Here is a 25,075-nt window from a genome sequence, read left to right as displayed (position 1 = left end):
TGTTAGAAAAATCAGGGCAGCCTGGGTGGCTCAGTGGTTTAGCGCCGCCTTCAGCCCAGGGCCTGATCCTGGAGTCCTGGGATCGAATCCTACATCGGGCTCCCTGCATGGAGCGTGCTTCTCCCTCTGCCTGTGTCTCTGCCTCTCTCTCTCTGTCTCTGTGTGTGTGTGTCTCTCATGAATAAATAAATTAAATTTAAAAAAAAAATCATTTTACCCTCCAGACTCCATGTCTCGGTCTAACTAGCTAACCGGTTAATTAAGGTCTACAACTGCCTCCCAGGAAAATGAATGTTGGAAGAAGAAATCCTTTTGCGTTTATCAGCTGTGTGACTTTAAGAGAGTTAACATTTTTCTGAGCTTCCATTTTTTTTTTCCATCTACAAACTAGGGTAGTAACAGCACCTGCCTCATAGAATAGACACAAGGATGAAGTAAAATCGTATTTATGGAAAGCTCTCTGCTCACTGCATGGCCCAGTGTGAGTGCTAAATAAATGATCATATCTCGTTATTGTTTATGTTGTTAGAAGGGGAAAATAAAACAGAATCTTCAGAAGTCTCTGGGAGGAAATTAGGTCTCCTTGCAAGCTAGATGGGACCAAGAAGAGACCCTGGGGCCTGCTGACTTACAGTGATGAGAATCAAATCATCCTACTCCTGCAGTGGTTCTTGTAGTCTGTAGACAAGGCATATTTTTATTTCTAACTGCTAACATGTCATCCTTCCCCGAAGTGGTAGTTTCTTTTGGTAAGCTTTTCATGTAATTTTAACATTTTTCTGCATCTCATTTACTAAGTTTGTTTGTTTTTCTTTTCCATATTCCATCTTGTTTACTTGCTCCCTTTCAATCCTATTTCTACTAAGAAGATTTGAGGACTGCACAGCTTCTCTGAACTTGAATTTAAATGGTGAAAATAAGCTTACCACCCCATCCCTCTTCTCTCCAAGCCATCGACCTTGTCCCTTCCTTGGGCCTACCCCCCCTTCTCTGTTTCTCCCAAGAATCACTTGCTCCTCTAGATCTCAGCTCTCACCTCCAGAGGTAAAAAGGATAGAGGCCTTTAGTCAGTGGGATCTTTTTGTTTCTTATGGAATCAAAAACAATAACATCAAATCCACACTCCTTCAGCAGCTAGTTGTAATTATAAGACAGATGCAACTTGCAATTCAGATAAAGGTTGAGGCAAAACTCTGAGCTAGAGTGGTCCAAGGGGACTTTGCCTGTCTTCCTTGGAGTTTTCTTTCACTTTCTCCTAAAGCTTGCTCTTTGCTTGTTGTCTTTTGGGTTCCACCCTCCCACATCATTTTCAAAGGCTCAATGTTCTTAATCTGTGGCCTGAGGATACTATGAAAAAGCTCACCACTGGAATCCACAGATGATTCAAGGGGAAAAGACCTTTTAAGACTATCTTAGGGGCTCCTGGTGGCTCAGTCAGTTAAGCATCCAACACTAGGTTTTGGCCCAGGTCACAATCTCAGGTAGTTAGATGGAGCCCTGACCCAGGCTCTGCACTCAGTGGGAGTCAGTCGGCCTGCAGATTCTCTCTCCCCCTCCCTCCTCCTCTGCCCCTCCTTGTGCATGCACACTCTCTCTAAAATAAATAAAAATAAAATATTTTTTAAAACTATCTTAAAGGTGTGTGTGTCTATCTGTCCATTTACCTGTTTGTATTTATGTGTTCATGTGCACTTTGTTGGAAAAGGATCATGTGTATTAGTAAAATCCCAAATATCCATCCAAAATTAGTCAGAATATATAGGACTTTAATGGTTTATTTAAATACTTAATTCCATTTATTTCAGTTTTGTTCCTACTTCTCTCATTGCACTTATATTATTTTTATACACTAATAACTCTTTCCAGGCATTGCAGATATCCAAGCAGAAATATTTCTTCCTTATTCACTATCAATTGAGAAGATTAGCTCCCTGTTTAGGCCTAAGCATAGACATTTCAATTAAAATGATGGTTTCAAACAATAAGGATGCATGGTGACACAAAAGAGAATTTGGACTCTTGCTCTCCAGGACTTTCTAATATAACAGAAAGGAAGATGTATATTTAAAAAAGAAGAAGAAGCACCACAACACCACCATCACAACAATGCAGAATCATTATATATGGATATATGAGGAGTTAGGAAGGAAAAAAAAAACAGAAGTTTTTGTTTTTGTTTTCTGGATGTTTCTGTATCTTTCTGGGAGAGTGAGGATAGATCTGTTGAAATAGGTGATGTTCAAATGCATCTTGAGGGATGCCTGGCTGGCTCAGTAGGGCAGGCAACTCGATCTTGGGATTGTAAGTTCAAGCCTCACATTGGGTGTAGAGATTACTTAAAGATAAAATCTTTTTTAAAAAATGTATCTTGAAAGGCTTTGGGGAATTTTTACAGACAGAACAAGTGGGAATGAGCTTTTTTGGCAGGAATAGGAGCATGGTTAGTTTGGGTATATCTGAGGCCTGAGGTGAATTAGCAGGTGTGGGATCTGTGGCTGGTAAGTTAGGTGAACCATTCCAGGTGAATGACTCGGGATTTCAGGTAGACTCCTGCATGTGTGTGTCCTTATACGTACGCGCATCTAAAGAAAATGGACCTCTGCTCAGTGCCAAGAACTTCCAGGGTGTGGGAGATGAGGAGGCAGAGAATGAGGACAAAGACCATTTGGGAACTGAGTGATCCAGCATCTGAGCCCTAGAAAGGCTCAGGTCTGAGGAAGAGCTAGGGGACAGGTCCCTGAGCCATGAAAAAGGATCCAAATCTGTCAAAAGGGAAGGGAGACAAAGCTGCTGTGAACACTATTTAATACTATGAGCACTTTAAAAGGCATCCATGAATATAGACCCTTAAACGCTTCTCAGTTTGCTTATTTAAACTGGAAACTTCCAGCTTATTTTATCAAGAGGCATCTTGGGTTTTGTGAGGCGCATTGTGCAGACTGCACATGGTTTAGGTCATGCAATTATGTTCCAAATGAAACTCTATTATTCCCTTGTAAAGGTCAGAAGCAAAATGACTATTTTTGAAAAGGTGACTTTCACATAATTCTTTTGCATTTTAATAGCACGTTCGTGGACACTTTATTCTGAGCACATCTTTAGTGCCTTGGCAAACAGGCCTACCCAGTATTTTCACTGATAAACACATTACTGATGGCAGGGCCTATAGACCAAAGAATGTAAGACTAAACATTGTGAAGTTGTTTGTAAGTTATGGCTCTCCTTGAAAGAACCAGACATTTGTATCCTTTGCCTAAGGCGGCTTAGAGACAGTTCAGATGTCAAATAAAGTCACTAAATGGGCTTTTAATTTACTGTATATATCAGAACCTGAGGATAATGTTGCAAGTATCTGAGAATCGGCTTGTGGAAGAGGCTACATTTGGCTGTTTCAGGTTAAAGGGCCACATTTGATTCCTTGTTTTAGTTTGCAGAACTTCAGTATTTTTAAGGAGGTGCTGAGATAATATATTTGAATTAAATATGGTAGGCAGAGTAACTATGGGAAAGATTTTTGCTCTGAAAATGGCTTTAAATCAGATAAAAGGACTTAGGCCCCTTTTCTCTTTTCTTTTTTTTTTTAAGATTTTATTTATTTATTCACAAGAGACGCAGAGAGAGAGAGAGAGAGGAGAGAGAGAGATTGGCAGAGACACAGGCAGAGGGAGAATCAGGCTCCACGCAGGGAGCCCGACTTGGGACTTGATCCCGGGTCTCCAGGATCACACCCTGGGCTGAAGGTGACGCTAAACCACTGAGCCACCCCGGGCTGCCCAAAGGCCCTTTTTTCCATGAGGAAAAAAAGGAAAGAAAAGAAAATGTTTATGCTGTTGTTTTGTTTTGTTTTGTTTTTGTTTTGTTTTGTTTTCCCCACCAACTAATATCTACCCTCTATCTTTCTTAGTGACACAGGCCTTCTTTCTTCCCATTGTTACCATTGATGATTTTGGCTAGGCATGCTGCAATGTAAAGGTTTAAATCAAGAAACACTAGGGATTTGCAGGCGGGAGGATGCATAATCACATATTACAGGTACAGTCACAGAACAGAGAATTTGCTAGAAGTGCACTTGTTTGAACCTCACTTAGGTAGATCTATCTATGGGCTGTAGATACTTGCTTGGGTAGTGGGTTGAGAAAAAGATCTTAACCACCCACAGTGGAATTTCTGTTAAAGGGAGAAGTGTCTTTATGTAGGGAAAGCATTTGTGCAATGCTTTGGGTAATCTCTAGGGTTAGAGATGAGAGCATGGAGGCAAATGAAGAGATGCAGAGTGGTTGTGCGTTGGGAATAATGCACAGAGACGTGGTTGAAGCGTGCACATACCAAACAACTGTTCAATTTAGGTACTCCTGATGCTCAGTTTAAAATGTTATGTTGCGTGCTGCACATCTCATCCTTGCTCACGAAGACAGTTGAGGTAGTCAGCTGGGTACCTCCAAGGCTTTGTGTAGTTGCTAAGACAGCTCTTTTTTTGGCCATCGGAGCCATATGCAAATAATAGAAGAATAAAAATATGTGCAAGTGTTTGACTTCTGTTCTTCACCCCTTTAAACACAGTTTTAAGATGTTAAAATGTTAATCAGAATGTTAATATACGTATTGTGTTTAGGACCTTTGCAGAATTAAACAATAGTCAGAAGTTATTTGCAACTGTGCTTTTCTATTTGTTTTCATTTTTTGATAACTCATTTGAAATTGTGTCTAGATTCTTCGAAAAGTAATTTTACCTGGGGGTTTAAAGTATCTTTCTCTTACTTCTTTTTTTTTATCCTACTTCTTATATGGCAAGTTATGACCGTTATTATTTAGAAAGCAATTTCTTATTTCAATTTGTCAAGTTGTCATAACCAAATCATTTTGGATGCTGGTACTCTACTATGATTTCTAAAGCCTTACATATCCTTTGCATATATATTGTTAGCTAAAAATATTTTGTCCAGAAATGTTACCAATCAGCAATTTAATTCTTCCCAAAGGTTTCTCTTAAGTATGAAATCACAACTTAAAGTTGTATTTAGGCACTATTTATCTAAAAACAGAGTTATTTTAAATTGTGGAGAAACTTAGTCACATAAAATTATAGGATATTATATAGTTCAAAATATTACCACCTTTTCCTAACAAACTTAGTATCAGCAGTGTATTGCCCTGTATGTTAGAAGAACCCTAGTTGCTTATTTAGAAAACTTTCCTCTAAAGCCAGAAATGCTGTCAATGCTAGTTCAAAAGGATGTTAATTAGCATTTGGTGTGTGGCATGGGATGCCTGAACACTTTTTAAACATGACATGAGCTAACAGATACAAATAATCCAAATAGTAATTTTTAAAATGAAATTAAATCAATGCATCTTGGTGTGTGTGTGTGTGTGTATATATATATATATATATATATATATATATATATATATATATATATGATTTTAATTCTCTTTTCTTTCTAAGTCCAGGCTTGAATTGCTTGAACATGTTTGCTTTGTATCTCTGCCAACCTTAATCCCATTTCTCCAGCCTTTGGCTCAGCAGTAGTCCTATACTATCATGAGGTTGTCACCAATATTAGTTTAAAATTCGCTTTGCATTCACAAAGTTTCCCTGCTCTCGACACTTAAAAAAAAAGGTCTATATGTGAAAAAAAAAAGTAAGTTCCTTTTTAATGTCTATAGGGAAACTGCGTAAAATGCTTATTTCCATAATTATCATTCTATGATGTTATTTGTGCACTTCCATAGCTTTAGATTTTTATTGGAACAGAATGCAAAAAAAAAGAGCTGTTAAAAACATAAACATTTATTGACATGGCCAATGTACATCAGAATCTTGAAAAGCAGTCATTTGACCTATCAGATGACATATGAAGGTAAATTAGCTATGGAAGCCACAGAAGGCCTCTTTTGGACAGATTGTTTCTGGTAAACAGCGATGGTGCAGACGTGCCCCCTCCATACTGCGGCACCGACCCAGAGTCCCTTCTAGCGGGAGTGCTGCTGCAGCCTGGCTGCTCCCAAGTGCTCTGCAAGGCTACAAAGGAAAAAAAAAAAAGAGCTGGAATTTTAAAATTTTGGCTCAAAGCATGGTCAGAGGATCAGGATTATTTTAGAATAATTTATCTTTTGTTACTACAGGGTTGTCAGGGTTGAAAGAAGACCAGAGACTTGCCAATGATGGAGGAAGTTGAACTTGAAGCCTGCCTGGATCTCTTGTCTGTGGTTGGGGAGGAGGAAACCATGAGGAGGACTGGGAAGGGAGCATTTGTACAGTTTGAATGACGCTGAGCATGGTCCCACAGGGCCTCCTTGCACAGTGACCCCCCTTCCATGTCTGGGAAGCTGGTTCTGCCTCACATGGAAACCTGCAAAGGTGACGCTGCCTCTTAAGTCGTGGGCCCCAGCATGCCATTGGAGACAAATGATACTAATGGTTGCAGGCAGGGTGGACAGAACCCGATTTGGAGAGGCTCTCGTGCTCCCAGGGGCTGGGCACATTGACTGTGGAAAACTCCCATCTGAGGCCTTCCCTTGGAGTTGGTCCCTGCTGGGGGCTCCTTGGAGCAGCCTTCACCCAAGGCCTGGCCAGTTCAAGGACACAGGGACCTTGCCCCTTTCTTAGTTCAGGACCAGTGTTAACTCAAGGAAGTGCATGCTAGCTAGTGAGTGCCTGGGGGTGGGCCAAGGCCTCTGAGCACAGGCCTCACAGTGGGGCAGTTCCCTCTGCTGGCTCTGCTCCTGGGGCACCCCCTCGCTTTGTGATTCTTTTTTTTTTTTTTAATAATTCTCCTTTTTTATTTATTTATTTATGATAGTCACAGAGAGAGAGAGAGAGGCAGAGACACAGGCAGAGGGAGAAGCAGGCTCCATGCACCAGGAGCCTGATGTGGGATTCGATCCCGGGTCTCCAGGATCGTGCCCTGGGCCAAAGGCAGGCGCCAAACCACTGCGCCACCCAGGGATCCCTCGCTTTGTGATTCTGAGAGCACCTCTCTCCCAACTTCCTGCGTGCAGATCTGCCCCTTAGAATCTGGATGGTTCTAGAAGTAGACCTGAGACAGTTGCTGCCAGCACTAAGCCACAGAAACGGACTCGAAAATGAAATATTGGCCCTGAATGCTGGGCTGCTGGCTGGGGGTAAAACCCCACCTCTCCGCTCACAGGGAGAGATTGGAGAGCCCCTGGCTGATGGGGGTATTGCAATTGTGAAGACTCCCCAGGGGTGAATTGCTACGGATTTTGGTGAAGGAAATGCACTCGTGCGTACAATATCTCAAAAGTTCCAGAGATCCAGGGAGAAATAATCATCATCAAGGCTGTGGAACAGGGGTAACTCCTGCTAGTGGCCCTGGTACATTAGCGTAAGACCAAGAGAAGCTGGGGGTGATTAATCACCACCTGAAGGCAAAGTGTTGAGTCCGCAGGTGGTCTCGGATGCATGTGAAGCAACTCAACCTTCTGTTCCTGTGAGGCAGGGAAAGCTAAGGATCGGGCTCAGGACTTAACTGGAAGAGTAGCTAAGCTGCGGAGAAGCAACGTGGAAATCCCACCCCCAGCAAGTCTCTGTCTCAGGGTGTGGGCTGCCGCGGGGAAAGTATGGGACCCTGGCACTGGTGTTCGGTGCGCTGAGGCACCTTGGATCTGTGAACCCTCTGAGTCTGCAGAAAGGACCCGCTCCTCCCCGTAACGGGCCAGTGCTCGGCCCTCGTTCTAAAGGTGACGCGCAGGCCTCTGCCCTGGGAGGCCACCAGCACCCCATTTAGGACACAACCCACCTCTGCTACCGGCAAGCAGCTGTGTCGGTAGGGCTGACTCACAATATAACCCGGCCAGAAAGTGCCAGGCCCCCTAAGGGAGGAAAGCCACTGTACTTTGAAGAAGCTGTGGGACTTGGCCAACACGTGCCACCAGAGGCTGGGAGTCCATGGATTGGACCAGATTCTGAGGGTGCTGGATCAGGGGAATAGAATGCAAAGTAGGGGAAGAGGTAGTTTTTCACTATGTGGCACAGGAGTGACTCTGACAAGCACCTGGGAGTCTGAAGGTGGTTCTTAGAAGCTTGGAAAAAGTAATGGCCCACGCCAAGGGCAGCAGGAATGTGAGAGCAGCTGAGACAAATGAAGGGAAAAGAGGAAATACAAGCTTGAGGTGAGTGTGTCCGATGGGCATAGCATTTAAGAGCAGAAAACACTGGCTTGATTGAATTTGTAAAGAAAGACAAAGCTTGTCCTGTATCCTACGATTCCAGGTGGGTGTCATTCACCGGCAGTGCCTCTATCTGTCACATTCTGAGCCGCCCTTATTAGTAGGTGGTTAATAGGCCATTTCTGTTGCCGTTGGCTTTATCTCACCACATGTGCATCCTGAGAGAGAGCGTGGCAGGGCCGGGCCTTCCGTCTGCCGCAAGCTGTACACATCTGCTCAGGGGTGGGTGGGCGGGCAGGGTCTTGGGGTGTAAACCCCAGGGACGGTCGATTCGAGGCAGTGGGCTGAACCCTGGAGATGGGTGGCATCAGTTCTGCCCGGCCCAGGCCCAGACCAGTCCTCCTGGTTTTCTTGACCCCCTCTCCTGCATCATTTCTTCTGACCCAGGGGAGCTGCAAACACCTCTGCAGGCATTCATCTGAGGCTCTCAGCTCCTTTAGGCCGGAGTGTTGTTGAAGAGTTGGGTATCATGGATCTCTTTTTTGGCTCTGCGTAGGTGACCTGTGTCTGCCTCTGAACACTTGGGGGTGGGGGGAGAAGGCCTCGGGATGCAAGTGAACAAACTCAGTACTTGGAAGGAAGGACGGAAACTGTTACTTCAAAATATTACTGCACCGGGGCACAAAACTGTGTGTTGTTCGTGGCATGTGAGGTGACAGAGATAGTTGGAGAATGGCTGAAATGTGTTGCATTGACCAGACCGATCAGGAAATGTTTCAGTCAAGTCAAAAAGTTGGTCTGCTTTTAAGACTTGTGGGCTCTTCTATGTTCCACTGGGACAAGTTACATACATGTCCACTCATTCATTTGCCAAGCTCAGGGGCATCTTGCAGACTTAGAAATTTATTTTAGGACCCTAATTTCTCCCCATCATTACCAAGATTAATTCACATTAAATCACCCAGCAGAACCTGGACAAGCATCAATAACTTTTTTCCCCTTATATGATTTGCTTTCATTAAGGGCTACGTGAAGAGGAGAAACTCAATTATTTTTAGATAAAAAGTTCGATTAGCTGGAACTCTGTATATTTGCCAGCCATCTGGTTCAGTCACAAACACCCTGGGGATCCTGAACATATTTGCAACGGAAAAGAATTTGAACTTGAACGACTTTTAAATTGGGACATAAAATGTGGCAACCAAGACTGTACACAGATACTTAGCAAGGACTAATGAATACATCTATTTTGAGCCTTATGCTCCATGATGTTGTTTTTTTCTTCAGAAGGAACTAAAAGGATTGCAAACACTTGTGAATATTGAGTTAAAAGCTCGTTGCCTAAAATTAAACCGTACCTGCAAAATAGATTTTGAATTAATCCGTTCACTAACCAAACTGCACTTATCTCCACTGAGGGACTGAGCCTTTCCCCACACAGGCCCAGACAACAAGGTGTCTCAGGATTGTCATTTAATGATATCGCAGACCTTTCATGCATATAACTGACAGTGAACAGTTTTGAGACAGTTGGCTCTAATTCTAAACGCCAGAGGGAGGATCTTTGGTCAATGAGAAAAAAGCTTCCCTTGCTACAGGAGGCTTTGCTAAGCCAGGAAAAAAAATATTTTTGGTTTGGGTGTCGCTCATCTTATATTTTGCGGAACTTCAGTCATTTCAGCCCATGAGAAAATTTGCAGAGCACATGGATGCATACATTTTACATTGTATTTGACTTTACGATTCAATAATTGTTTGTAAAAACGTATTTGTTAAGAATTTTGGTAATCTTTTTTGAAAAATACATTGTCAAGGACAAAAATCATTGTGTCTATTAGAAATATGGGTACAACTTACAGGGCTCAAATTTTGACTGTGAGGCAAGAACTGTTTAAGCCTTAAGCTAATCATCACCAGACTAGAGAAGGAATGACTTGCTTCGTACAGAGCATGGTGTATAGTAGACTAAAGGGTAACCATTATACGCTTTAGGCTTGGGCCTTTGGACAAAATTGCTATTTGATAGACTGAGCTTGCAAAAGAAATCACAAATGATGATTGTGATTTTATTGATGATGAATATAGCATTTTTTGATCACTTAGTAATGCCAGAGTATAGCATTTATTGAACACTTAGAAGCACTTACCCACATGAATTGGTTTAATTAACAAATAATCTTATCCAATGGGATAAATGCTGAGATGAGTTTATTTCTTTCATAATTGAAGGCACTCTGAAAAAGACTGCAACAGATAAAAGATTAGGGTTGGGTAAAATATCCAGGGACTTCTTGACTGAGGCCCATGGTGGTGGCTGGCTTAGGGAGGAGCATCCCCATCCAGCTCTGGTGGATGTTAAGGTAGGAACTTGGTTGCGGCCATCTAGCAGAAATAATGAAGGTCCACTGGGGAACCTTTCCTTCCCCTTCTACTCAGATCTTCCACCTTGTAATAAAAAAAAGTCAGGCAATTCTCGAAAAAGCCACTACTGACTATGTTGGGGATGTAGGGAAATGTGTGATGTGTTTTGAGTTGTTATGATGATTGGAAGGGAGTAAGTAATCTCTAGCAATGAGTGTCTTGAAGGGTGAGGGATGTTAAGTGTCCTGAGAGGTGAGATAATCCCACACAGTAAAGAATTACTTTATCTGAAATGCCCATGACACTTCTTGAGCAACATTGGAGGTAATTCGGGTCCTCAACAAGAAATATCAAAGGTGGCTTGATAGTGGCAAAACTGGCGTAGAGGATGACATGGGGGCTGGGGTGAGGAGGAGTGTTTAGAATTAAATATGAAATGTTTATTACATTTTTTTTTTTTTTTTTGGAAATTGTGAAGCTCCAATGCAGTAACATTGTGACACATTGCTTTGTTAAATAACCTTTGTGTAATATACCTTTGCTGTGGAGACTCGAGAAGTAGTTTTACTAGGCCTGTGAACTGATTGATCACAGATAGTTGAGATCATCAAGACAACAGACTTTTTAAAATTGACGTTTTTGATAATTTGCATAGAAGTGAAGAACTTTCGTAGCCTCAGATCAATACCGTATGCTTGTAAATGTTGGAGTTTTTTTAAGGCTTCTGTATGTGAAGAGTCATTAAATATTTACATTTCAGATAAGAGTAAGATTTAATCATATTTGCTGTGTTTTATTTATCATTGTATCAGTTCAAACAAGATTGGAGGGAATTTATTTACATTACGTGTCAAAACTGACTGGTGCAATAAAGCTTTAGCCAGTAAGATGCAGGCATTTCTCTAGACTACTTGTCACCTGAGAGCTTTCTTCCATGGACTCTATAAAATATAGGCCGCAGTCTCTAGACACTCTTAAGCAGTTTACTGGCTCAGTATTTCTGTTTCCAAAGTACATCCTAAATAGTGTTCTCGCACCAAACCCTCTGAACTCTGATACCTCGACTTTCCTCTACAGAGGCTTTAATGTGGAGTCAGTTCTCAATGATTTGTCATACTTCGGTGACTTCCTGTGTCTTTTTTTGGTATGAAGTAACTGCAGTTACATGGTTAGTGCACCTTTCTAATGAATGCTTATTCTTTTTAATCCAGCCAGCCAACTGGTTATCATTCTTTTTTAAAATTTAGAATTAGTATTTCCACTAGAGAGGATGCAAAATAGAACTTTCTTTTGCATAGGAAGTATTCTGATAGGAAGTCTTTATGTCTTTAGCCCCTAATCTTTCCTTTGTTTTGTCTAAAGTTAAGGATGGAAGGGGTAGGCCTTTATCCCTTTCGTCAATACCTGGCCGCTGGCTTCAAGTAGCTATACCAGACCCATAAGCCAATTAGGAAATCACATGTAGTTTTATTTATTTATTTATTTATTGTCCTTTTTTAAAATTTAATTTTATTTAATTTTATTTATTTATGATAGTCACAGAGAGAGACAGAGAGAGAGAGAGAGGCAGAGACATAGGCAGAGGGAGAAGCAGGCTCCATGCAGGGAGCCTGACGTGGGATTCGATCCCGGCTCTCCAGGATCGCGCCATGGGCCAAAGGCAGGCGCTAAACCGCTGCGCCACCCAGGGATCCCATACGTGTAGTTTTATTAATAGCATAGCTTTTACATTTTATAATTTGTAGAATTAATGAATTAGTGTATTAAGCATTTAAATAAAATCTATAATCTAATTTTTTTAAAGACTTTATTTATTTATTCATGAGCCACACAGTGAGAGGGGAGGGGTGCAGAGATACAAGCAGAGGGAGAAGCAGGCTCCATGCAGGGAGCCGGACGTGGGACTCAAACCCAGGACTGCAGGATCAGGCCCTGGGCTGAAGGTGGTGCTAAACCGTGAGCCACCTGGGCTGCCCCTATAATCTAATTTTTAGTTAGAAATTTGACCTATGCAGATCTATAATAGAAAATATGATATGATAAAACAAAATTTAACAGTGATTCCACCTTCTCAGAGTAGTTAGGTTATGAGCGAGTTTCACTTTTTGAGTGCTTGTCTGTATTTTCTGGTGTTTTTACTACAAATATGTATTAGTTTATGATAAAAGCATTACTTTTCACTTTGCATCTGTAGCACCATGTTAGACTTTGAGGTGAAGTATTATTAAAATAATATCATCTGTGCTTTTGGAAACGTATAATTTAGCATATTGACCAAGAGATTATGCAGATAAAAATTTAAATAGTTATGTATTAAAGATTTACATAGTAACAACGTGAACAATAAAGATATTTCAAGGTAGTATGTAATGATGAGTGATGATGAACTTTATGCCTTTAAGTAATCTCATTTAATTACGAGAAAAATAAAGTTGTAATGTTGGAATCGTGATTCCTTTTTTCAGATGAGGAAACGAAGGCCTGTTTCTCTGCTTGAGTTGTGAGACTACGTATAGACTCTAATACAAGAAGAGCTAATACTTAGGGTGCTTACTATGTGCCAGGAGCTGTTTCATCATTTTCCATGAGGTTAAATACGCTGCCGTGGTTACAAGGGCAGCTCTTTGAACCATCTGCTTTATTTAAATCTTTATTTTGCTACTTCTAAGAAGCTTTGTGATGTTGGCAAGTCATTTAACCTCTCTGGACCTTTTTCTTCTTGTAAAAATGTAGGTAATAATTAAACAAATTGTATATGTAAACAAATGGTATATGTAAAGTACTTCCAATATAATATGGTATACTGTGTTAGCTAGTACCAAAATATATTAATCAAATTCTATAACCCTATGAGGCAGGGCTTGATGAAATCATTAATATTAATATCTCTACTTTTAGATGGGAGGAAACCAAGGCCAAGAAATATTATATGATTTCCCCAGAAACATCTATGGCAGAGCTAGGGTCAAACTGCAGTAACGTGCCTCCGGTATCAGTGCTCTTACCTACTGTATGGATCTCTGTCTTTAGACTATAAATAGACCATTATCTTTCATTTGGTGAGTGAATTAGTGATATTCCATGCCATGGAATAAGCATGCTTTTGGAAAATGGCAGTATTTCTAGATTTTAATGGATACTCTTAGAAGTTTGAAAAGTGGACAGTCGTCTCTGGTATTCTATGTTAAGTGAACCATTATGTCCTTACTCAGGGCAGGGATAGAATTCTTTCTCTTCTCTTCATTTCCTTTTTCTCTTATTCTTTGTATCTCCTCCATCTCTGTACCCCCAATCCTCTTATCTTTCTTACTGGCAATGTGTTGGCATTTTTGTTTTTTTTTTGGTCTGCATGTCCATGTTTGTAAAGTAAAGCTCATGGTGGACATAGGAATAGGACTTTTTTTCTGAGCTATGACTGGAATCTCAGAAGCCATTGACTTCAACATGTAGTTTCTTGTCCCCAAAATGTTCTCCACAGTTACTGTTGTAATCCTTGAATATCAGTACTTTAGATAGGATAGAGTTTAATTTCAGGAGTACATATAAATGGCTTCAAGTAATTTTTATAGAAAGAGTGACAATAATAGGTCAGGCAGGTGGAAAAATAGCCTATTAGATACACATATGCTGACATGATAGGGACCATCACTAGAAGAAAACGCAAATCAAATGAATTAAATATTTATATTTGAAGAATATTGTAAGGTTAATACATTAAAATGAATTATATTGGCTTAAAATTAATTTTAATTGTGAGCTATAAATATCAAATGAATCATGCGTTGATTGAATGGCTTCAGTTTTTCATCTTAAATCTCTTAAGGCAGGTTATCAGGAGCACCTGGGTGGGTGAGTTGGTTAGGTGTCTTGTCTCTTTGTTTCAGCTCAGGTCATGGGATTGGGCAGGCATTGGGCTCTGTGTTTGGTGCCGGGGTCTGCTTGGGACTCCCTCTCCTCCTCTCTGCCCCACCTCCCACATTTCTCTCTCTTCCTTTCTCAAATAAATAAATAAATAAATCTTTAAAAGAAAATAAAGGGCTGGTGGTTCTCAACCTGGGCTGCATATTAGCATTGACTGGGGTTGAGAGAGTGGTTTAAAAATTCCCAAAGTCCATATTGCACCTGCCACCATAATCTGCTGGGGACAGAGCTCAGTGTTTTTCTAAAGTTCCCCAGTTGATTGCAATATGCCGAATACAGTTCCCTTAACAGATTACTAAACTTTCATGTACATTGAACTTAAAGGTTGGCTTTTAAAAAAAATTTTTGACATTTAAAAAATTTTTAGCAGATTTTATTTCTTTATTTGAGAGAGAGAGAAAGAGAGAATGAGAGCACAAGCAGGGGGAGAGGCAGAGGGACAAGCAGACTCGAGGGACAAGCAGACTCCTGGGACAAGCAGAGTGTAGAGCTCCACTCAGGACTTGATCCCAAGACACTGAGATCATGACCTGAGCCAAAGTCAGACACTTAACCAACTGAGCCACCCAGGCGCCCCTAAAAACATGATTTCTATCAGAATGACAGAGTTTGCTTCTCAGTCACTTGAAATTTGGCTCTCATCAGAAGATTAAGTATCTTCCCATGGAATAAGGATCTTCCTTTTGGTGGAACTCAAACACAGGAAGAACCATAAAGGACTTTGTCTTTTCTCTGGGCTCACGGCAATCATCACACATGAATGTGTTTATTTATCAGAATAATAAATGAGTGGTTCTGGAAGCTTCATTTTAGATTCACATGCAAGATTCTCAGCATCTTCAAAGAAGAGCCTTTCAGAGACTCTAAAACCTCAAACTCAATTGCTTTTTATCTTTCTCTGCTCTCTACATACATGAGTTTTGGCAGGCCGAATTTTCATTGACCAAAATCAAAAGGAGAAACATTTTAAAGCAAAATTTTAAAACCCAGATATTTCAAGCAGGATAAAGAGCTGATGATTGGGCCCTTTCCTTAGCAAGAAAAGAATGAGAATAAAATACTCTTAGAATCCTTTTGCCATCCAAGAATCTTACGTTTGTTATTAAAGCCAATAGGTTTTCATTGTTAGGTAATGGAGAATCTGAGCTTTCTCTCCACCTTGTAAGTATTCCCCTAAATAAACAGAGCTCAGCCTGTAGTCAGATACCAAATAAATAAAGAGCCATATTTTAATAGCTGAAGCATGTGATGCTCCACAACCCCAGTGGACAGAGAAGAGCTGAGAAGGAAAATTGGTTGATTTCAAGAAAGACACGGAATCACCCTCTGGGATGACCCAAGTTGTTTCAGATGATGAGTGGCTATGGAGGTGACAATCTTTATTGGCCAAAAAGAAATAAAGAGAAAAAAAAGTAAGCTTTGTTTGCTTCTTAGTGGAAAAAAAAATGTGTGTCATGAATTTCCTCCTTAAGATTGGGGTGTGTAGCCTGCTGACAGTTTCCTAAAATACCACCTCCAGAGAAGTAAAGGCTACAGAGCCATCTTAAGCTGTGCCTCTCGAGAATTCTAAATAGAGAGCTCAAGAAATCAAGACACAAAAGGAAATATCCTTTTCTTACACTTTTGATATCCTCTCCTTCTTAGTCCATACTTAATTTCCTCCTACTACCTTATAATCCTTGACTATTTCTAGTTTCCTTGCATATCTGGCCATCCCGGACGGGGGCCATTCTACTCAAGAATGGTCTCAATATTAGGTATTATCACTTGGTAGGGAACTAAGGGCATTACGTGCAAACTGTTTAACTTATTTTTACTTAACCATTTTGAAATTCCATAGGACCCTTTGATAGTTGTACCAAACAGGCTTTGTATTTGGTCGGGCAATAGTCACATGTAAAATTTGCTGGCAAAGCCGAAGATGGTATTCTTCATCTCTGTCAGAACTTAAACGCTGATTATTTTAGAGATTATTTAGTTTCGTATTTACTCTACAGCTTTCTTCTCCAAGGTTGTGTACTGTATTCCAAATAAGTATGGGAAAAAATTTTATTATTTATTATTTTTATTTTTTAAAGATTTTATTTATTCATGAGAGACACACAGAGAGGGGCAGAGACACAGGCAGAGGGAGAAGCAGGCTCCATGCAGGGAGCCCGATGCGGGAATCGATCCCAGGACCCCACGATCACGCCCTGAGCCAAAGGCAGATGCTCAACTGCTGAGCCACCCAGGAGTCCTGGGAAAATTTTAAAGTGCACTTTTCTGTTTGAATGTCAATGACTCAAACTGTTTTGAGTGTGTTTGCATTCAAGTCATTATACCAGCATTGACTCTTGTAACCTAAGAATCACTTTCTATATGCCAGTGATCTTCAGAAAACATTCTCCATGTGGAAAATTCAGGGAAGGTATATTCCTTGTTTTGGGGGGTATAGGGACTTTACTCTGAAAATAAGCATCTTTCTTTTAGTTCAGTGCTAATAATTGAAGTCATAAAGCATGTCAAGCATATTAATTTGATCAACACCACCACAGATTTCTGGGATTACTAACCTGCTGAGCAAAATAAATTAAGATTTGAAGCATATAAAAAGGAAAAAAGCCAATAGATTTTGCAATATACTATTACTGATTTAGCATTACCAAAGACATGCACCTTTTTCTCCCTTAACTTTGCAAAACTAATAGGAAATGGAAATTTTGTTATGTTGTTTGCAGTTTGAACTGAAATGTATCAAAACAAGGATGGGTTAAATGTCTTTTCTTGAAATAATGTATTTGTAGAGTTTGACCAAAGAATAATAGCTAAGATTCTACAACTCAGACGAATCAAGATACTGCGGTAACACAAAATTGACTTTTAATGTTTGTTTACCAGTTCATTGTATCTTACAGAAAATGAAAACATTTTTTTTTTTTTTTTTTTGGTAATACAGATTGGTTCTCCTCAGGTTTGTACTCAGTAGGTATTAAATATTGGTTTTTCTTTTAATCAGGTGGTTGAATGACTTTTGAATTTTTCATTTCCTTTGTTGTACATCGTTGCCTCTCTGGCAGTAGTGAGCTATGATACAGTTCACTTCTAAACAAAACTATATCAGTTATCCATTGATTGTTCTTGATGCATTCTACGCTGAAAACTGATAGGCAATTTCCTTTTACTCCTCCCCTCCTTAGTGGTCAGCTATTCCATGAGACCACCCTATTCTGAGCACTGAAATCAAGAAACCCAGTATGGCTGCCAGCAACCAAATTGGAATCTCCTTTGAGACTACTTCTAATTGCCAAAATAATAAGCGATTATATTATTGCATAAAATAAAGCTTAAACAGGTACCGGCCCCCTTCCTATGACAGAAAGTTTAAATTTACAAATACCATATTTGACTAAAATTTACCGTGATAAAATATGGCAGCAGTCATTTAAAGATGGTTTCCAGTGTTAATATGACTTCTTTTCATTCCTATTCCTCCTTTTCATGTGAATCATTTCTTTTTTGTCTGTGTTCTCAGATGTTGGTATCTCAGTGAAATTTGCAAGTCAACTTTGTTCCTTAAGTGGGCCTCAGTTGTTAGTTATGGAGAAAATGATTAAAACAAAATTTCCTAACCCAGACTCCCATCTCATCCCTCTGATGCTCTTGGAACCCAAGTCTGAGGAGCACTTTCTGAATTCGATAGTGTTGTACTGAGTTTCTTTTAGGAATTGTGTGTATTGGGATAGCTTCTCTTTTTTAGAAATACTCAGTGAGATATGTTGGAAAATGAAGTAGGAAAATAGATATTGGTGGAAAAATGGCAAAATAAGAACATTAAAAATACCCTTACTCGGATAGGAGTCCAAAGGGGCAAGGGGGTTCTGATCCTTTGGGGGAAGTTTTTATCAGAAGATAAAAATTCTGCCCAGCAGTATTCATTCTGTTAATTTTTGTGTGTGTGTGTGTGTGTTTTTTTCTTTTACAAGCATGGAAAAATGGCATGCAATCAGTATAGGTTTTAATTAGCTAACAGTCACTCCAGAGATTTTGAACAGCACCAATTCCAATACTAGTAAGTATTCAAAAGTTAAGAAATGCTATGATGCTTAAAATATTATAAAGGTAGAGTTCTGCAGCAATAACTGAAATTTACATATCTGCTTCAATAGAAATGTGTTCCCACTTGCATTTCCGATACAATTCTTATAATGTGGGGCATAATCACTCAAGTATGGGCTTCCTCCAACATGCTAACCCCCATATCTGAGGTGTTAAAGTTGCTATTTTGGAGATAGTCCCCTCTTTAAATAATATATTCATCTTATCCTAGACCATTCAGGTATTTTTAGGTTAGTAGTTTGAGTTCTAGTTGTATCAGCAGTGTCTGAGTTAAACTTTACAATCTCTTTGGATTTATATTTTTGTACAATTTGCATATCCAGCCTAATGTAAAAATGTGCATGCATACATTGTCCTCTTTCAATATTAAAGCATCTGAAATTTCCCAGATATGCTTCAATAAAAGAAATGATCAACTCTTATTTACAATATTTTGTCTAGATAATATATGGATATAATTATGGTTTCATGGGCTTCCAATTGTTCTATACCTTCTACACATGTTAACTCTATATTTATAGAGTAAATTTATTAGAATTATTACAGAGCTTTAAATGCAACCACAATCAATTCAGGAAACAGATTTATTTACTCATGTTCATGGGAGGAAAATCTACATAAAAACATTCATGAAAGCATACCAGCTATGTCATACTTGGATTATTATACTAAATCCCATTTATTAGAACTCATTGTGAAACAATGGGAAACCATGAAATGTAAATTGAATACAAATATTGGTCCCTGCGGGGTCTCAACAGTCATAAAAATATAGGAAAACAGAGCTTTATTTAATATTGGAGCTGCTAATGTCTAAAGTTGTTTTTCTGAAACTGGCCTTACCCTTTCATTTAAAGCCCTGAAGATTTTAGTGTAAACTCTTTGATGGGAGCTTCTGCATTTCATTTAAGCCTAATGATGACCAGCAAGGAAAGTGACATCACTGACCACATTTTCTATATGGAGGAAGGTTTAGAACTACTTTGTTCACTTGTTTCCCCCCCCTCACAGGCACCGGTTGGGCTTTCTAGTATATATACAAAGTAGAATAATAGAAATTTTGAAAGTTGGGTCTATATTTCTTGGTTAGGCAAGTGTATAGTTACTCATTCCTTTTGTGATTTAAACTTTTTTCATGTAAGGTAAAGAAGGAAATATTAAATAGTTTAAAGTTATTTTTATAGGACAATATATTTCATAGGCTAACATAAAATCAAGCTGCTAAATTTTACAATTTTTCTGTCCAGCAGTTTATCTATATAACTGCCCTGAGTAGATGCTAATGGCTGCTTAGCAGACGGCCTTTAGAATTTAAATATAACTCAGTAAAGCTACTCAAAAGATTTAACAATTTTTCTCAGGTACATGTCATTTTAATTAAAAGAAGATAGGAGTCTCTCATTGGTTAAATATTATCTGCTTATTTACGTTTCATACTTCATATAAATGGGGTTATTAAGGAGTTTTAACTGTGCTTGTTATTATGCATTGGAGTCCATATGAATTTTTTTTTTCGGTCAAAAAGGCAGGATTTTAAAGACTAAAAGATTCTGTTTATTGGAGACTTGAAATATTATCTTTTAGAAAAGTGTAGCTTGTTCCCTTGTGAAACTGAGTTTTGTGCAACCTCTCGGAATCTCAGTTTATGTAAAGAAGCCTGTATTTCAAATCTGTTGCTCTAATTTGTATATTGTAGTGCATTTCAAAATTGTACAAATGTGTAAAATTTGTGCTTGTGGAAGCTGCTGCTCCGAGTAGCTGTACTTTCCTCAATTTAATCTTAGCAAACCTCAAGCTATTGCATGCCCGGTTCATGAAAGGATACTTCACTGGGATGATGTAGCCTAAACAGTTGGGCTCTAAAGCCTCCTTAATATAGCGCTTCCCTTAAAATTATATTAATTTATAATATATATTGAATGATAGCTTTACAAAACAAATCAATGAATTGGTCTTTATGAAAATGACTCTTTACAGTAAGTAAAAAAGGGTTATCACAGTTTTGGTAACTTGCATGAGTTCATATTGAAAAAAAAAAACAACAACCTTTCACATGTTCTTAATGACTTTAAAACTGATGTGCTCTAGGGGCACGCTCAGTTATATGCTCTGAAGCAGTAGACACCATACAGCTTATGCTTTTTATCTGGGAAACCCACGAAGCGCACTGCAGCCTCTGTAGGACTGCAGCGCCTTCTTGGCCTAGAGATGGGGTAGCGGACGCTGCCATCTGCCAACCAGCCCGCATCGCAGCGGTCATATCCCAGAAGTTTCCAGGCAGCGAATATCTGGCCCACTTTGGCGATCTGAGCACCATCGTTGAGACAAGCCTGCACTGCTTCATCATAGGTCAGCTTGGTGGGGTGGATAAGGTAGTAAAACCGGCCTGTGGAGAGAAGGGGAGAGAGTCAATGGGCCTGTCTGCAGCTGAGCCCCACAGACATGGAAGGAGCCCAAACCCAAGTGCTTTTCCACGAAGGGCGGGGGGGGGGGAGATAGAGCAATGGCTGTCAAGGTTTGGGACCATGGGGTTGTCCATTAAACGTAGCACCCCTCAGTCATTCTCTGCTAGATGAGTTTTTTCCTTGCCCCTTGCTATGCGTTCAGACATGCCCTTTTACAGCTTTGAAACAGAGAAGGGAAATGACAGATGCAGTTTCTGTTAGCTAATTAGGGACTAAAAGGGCCCTTCTGTAGCACTAGAGAAGACAAAATTCCACGTTAAAAGCAAGAGCTATTTAAATTCTAGCTGTAGCAAGACTGAACCCTCGCACAAGTTTCTGGAGAGGCAAAATTTGAATGTGAAAAGATCAAAACACATTCCTGACATAAAAGTCCATTTAAAAAAAAATCAAAAGCCCTCAAGTCCTTTTCACTACAGGTATCAATAAGACATTATTCTGATTCAAAGACTACAGTATGAAAATGCAAAAAATACAGGAAGTCACTTGCCATAAATAATGCAGACTCAGAATGTGAACCCCAGTCTGTTCAGTTCCTAGCAAAGAAGGGTGCATTTATTTATTTTTTTTTTCAGCTTTGCTCCGTGGGAGCCCTGACACCTAACCATTTCTTGATTTCACAAGGAAGAGCGTGTTAGTCTTAACCACTCACTGAATAAAGTTAATTACTGAAATGCCTTTAATGTATATTAAATATGCCTACAACGTATAAAGTGCGACATCCATTGGCTGACGTGCTACACTGATTGAAGATTTTCCCAGACTTTGAGGCTCATGTGGAGTGTAATCAGACTCTCTTATCTGATCACACATTGTTATGGGCTGCCTCTTTGCCCTCCATCACATACGGGTTATGGAAGTATACATTCGAGCTTGCCAAGTCTTTCTAGACTAAGACAATGTGATTTGAAGGAAAGGCCGAGGCCCCTGGAACACTAGTTAGAGGTCGGCTCTATCATCCGTACCACAGGGAGGTCCACAAAGTCTACAGCACAGGAGTCAACAGAAGTTTTGTTGGAACACAGCCACAGCCATCGCTTTAATACTGCGTGTGGCTGTTTTGCATGACAGGGTACGGAGCTACATTGAGTAGTTGCAACAAAGACTGTGTGGCCCACAAAGCCAAAAATATTTATCACCTGGCCCTTTACAGAAAGTTCGGCCATCCCCTATCCCTTGCTATTTTTCCCAAAGCATGTCCCCAGGGAACTAGAATATAAAACGACAGGGCCAGGGTTTGCTTTAGGAGTGTGTGACCTGTGCAGTTACATGGGGCCCCACGCTTATTTAATATGCTGCTGTCACCATCTTAAAATCCTTGATTTTTGATCATGGAACCCACATCTTCATTCTGCACTGAGCCTCACAAATTACGCAGCTGATTCTGGACAGAGCAAGACAAGGTTGGGAGTTATGGTGAAGGTGACAGATCAAGTCATCAACACGGGGGCCACCTGGATCTCTCTTCTTCCACTTTCGCCTCCAGTCCTATTGCTACTTATTTATTTTTTGCAAAGTTCTCTTTACTCTGAGCTCTCTCTTTATTGTGCGTTTGGTTGATCAACTATGAACATATTTGACTTTGTAATTTAGAGCAAGAGAGCGTGACATAGAGGCTGGTCTCACTTTAGTTGAGAAATCTGTAGCCCAGGGCCTACGTGTCTATCACACGCAGTGGCGGCAAGGTGTTTGTCAATAAGAAAGAGACCCCGTAACAAGTTTGCAATTTAAACTGTTTTATAATTACAATCGGATGCCACGAACCTAGGAGTAGTGGAAATACGCATTTTTGCTTAGGGGGATTTTTAAAAAATTATGAATGTTACAGAACTTTGCATCTTTTCAAACTGAAGGCAACATGTCAAGGCCACGTTCTGTTCTTTCTTCCTTAAGCAGGTAGGATTAAAAATTGAGTGTTTCGTTACAATACGTATTGATCCCCTGGACAGGAAAGAAGGCAGTGCAGTTAGTGGCTTACCATTGAAGTTAGATGTAAAACAGAAAACATCGTATCTGCTCTTGTCTTTATCCCAAAACCCGTAGTTCCGGACGCCGGGCACCGTGTTCTGGCCCCCGCACGGCTCTCTGGGCTTGGTGATGGGGTACTGCACGGAGCCGTCACTCAGCCAGCCGGCATTGCACCAGTCCAGCCCGCCCCGCCAGGCCTCGTACAGCTGGTCAAAGGAGGCGATCACAGCATCCTGGTCCAGGCAAGCCTGCTGCGCCTCGTGAAAATTGAGATTGTAGCGCCCCAGTCGTGGGAAGTAGGGGAACACCACACCTGTCCAAAGGAGAGGCCAAGGGGTTAGTGGTGCAGTCAGTAAGGACCAGGAGCAAATGCCACTTGACTGGTGAAAAGGCAATAAAATCTCCATCAGGTCAAGTTAGAGTTTATGGTCACCTTACGATGGTTTCTCATGGTCCCTTTCGCCTATGAACAGCCTCTCAGCTCCAAGCATCTCACAATTAGCTATGGGGTTTATCTCAGTGATTGGTCCTTTTGCCAAGAGCTCAGTTCAAGCCTTAACAACTCTCCTTTCTGGAATGATTCATCCACAGGTTATCTTTTTCAAAGAGCTTCCTTGAGAATCTCCCTTCTGCTACTTTTTTTTTTAATTTTTTTTAAATTTTTATTTATTTATGATAGTCACAGAGAGAGAGAGAGAGAGAGAGGCAGAGACATAGGCAGAGGGAGAAGCAGGCTCCATGCACCGGGAGCCCGACATGGGATTTGATCCGAGGTCTCCAGGATCACGCCCTGGGCCAAAGGCAGACACCAAACCGCTGCGCCACCCAGGGATCCCCCTTCTGCTACTTCTGTTATTAACCCTAAAATGGATTACTACTGAGTCCTTTTCAGTGAGGAAAAAGTCAATATTGAATACTAAAGGCGGCAGCGGATATAGAAATCATGCTCAGAGAGAAGTTATTTATCAAAATTCTCCATGTTTTTATTAGTAAGTATTCTAATATAATTAGTAATTAGCTTAGGATTTATATTTCATTTTTTAAAAGATTTAATTTATTTATTTATTTATTTATTTATTTATTTATTTATTTATTGAGTGCCCCTGAGCAGGGGAGGGAGGGGAGGGGGAGAGCGAGAGGGAGAGAGAATCTCCAGCAGACTCCGCCCGTGCTGAGCGCAGAACAGACTCAAGGGCTTGATTCCACGTTCCTGAGATCATGACCTCAGCCAAAATCAAGAGTCAAATACTTAACCAACTGAGGCACCTAGGTGCCTGGCTTCCTATAGCCTTTTAAATGTATAAACAAATGTGGTAACAAATGAATCAAGTGTAGCTATATACTTCCTTTTACATATGCTCCTAAAAACTGATCTAAGGACTTTTCACTCAGGAGGCTTCCTATTTGGAGAAACTCTAAAGTGAGTTTATCTAAGTAACAGAAACCTAGTTAAGCAGCTTTAGTTCATATTAATAAGAATTGTTTACAGTGAGGCATACCTCACTCCATACTCCATAAAGAGTACTCTGTTAATCTATTTCAACTTCTAGCGTGGTGGCCCTTCTTCTTATTTTTTTTCTGTTCTTGAACAGCACAACTGAAATGAGAACTTTCATTTAAAAATAACTTTTCAGCTTCCATATTCATATGTTGCAAATTGAAACTAGCTTTTGAAAACATTTCTATTGCAAATAGAAAAAATAACAAAAAACAACCTTCCCAAAGCTTGTCCTGTGCAAGGTAGATACAGAATAAACATTGACTTAGTTAATGCCAAAGAATTAAGTTAAGTATGCGAGAGGGCAAAAACCCTTAACTGATGTGAACATTGTGCCTTGGCGCTTGACTTTGCCTGGGAAGATGCAATGGCTTCTCTAAAGCATTCTTTTTGGTCAAATAATCCCTGGAGGTGATTGAGCCATCTCCTGACTTTCTGTGCATTTCCCTTAAAGGATGAGAATTATGTCATAAGAAAGCAATGTTGTATCATTTGCCGGACTTTAACAGGGACCACTGCCTCAAAACATCTCCCCAGAAAAGACAGTTAATTCAGAGTGGTATTTAAGGTCCTGCCTTGGATTATTTTATTGTAATTAGTAATATTTAATACTTTAGCATGTGGAGAGGCACCT

General features: G+C 40.1%; 1 protein-coding gene and 1 long non-coding RNA gene across 4 annotated transcripts in view; one reads left to right on the top strand and one right to left on the bottom strand.

The window, feature by feature from the left end:
* Window positions 1–6,129: 6,129 nt before the first annotated feature.
* Window positions 6,130–25,075, top strand: part of LOC140614123 (uncharacterized) — an 87,101-nt gene continuing 68,155 nt past the window's right edge. Inside the window, exon 1 of the long non-coding RNA XR_012015016.1 lies at window positions 6,130–8,136. This is a non-coding gene — a long non-coding RNA (uncharacterized lncRNA). The remainder of the gene's footprint in view (window positions 8,137–25,075) is intronic.
* The window catches only part of HAPLN1 (hyaluronan and proteoglycan link protein 1), a 76,462-nt gene continuing 70,470 nt past the window's right edge, over window positions 19,084–25,075 (bottom strand). For all 3 annotated transcript variants that reach the window (XM_072792947.1, XM_072792952.1, XM_072792959.1), the window contains 2 exons: window positions 22,954–23,256; window positions 19,084–20,899 (listed from right to left, as the gene is read on the bottom strand). In XM_072792947.1, coding sequence (XP_072649048.1) covers window positions 20,610–20,899; window positions 22,954–23,256 — 593 coding nt within the window. In that variant the 3' untranslated portion in view covers window positions 19,084–20,609. The remainder of the gene's footprint in view (window positions 20,900–22,953; window positions 23,257–25,075) is intronic.

Source organism: Canis lupus, chromosome 2 (genome assembly GCF_048164855.1).
Source record: "Canis lupus baileyi chromosome 2, mCanLup2.hap1, whole genome shotgun sequence".
Lineage (NCBI taxonomy): Eukaryota > Metazoa > Chordata > Mammalia > Carnivora > Canidae > Canis > Canis lupus.
The sequence above is the reverse complement of the archived record's forward strand: the minus strand, read 5'-3'. Positions and strand labels throughout refer to the sequence as shown.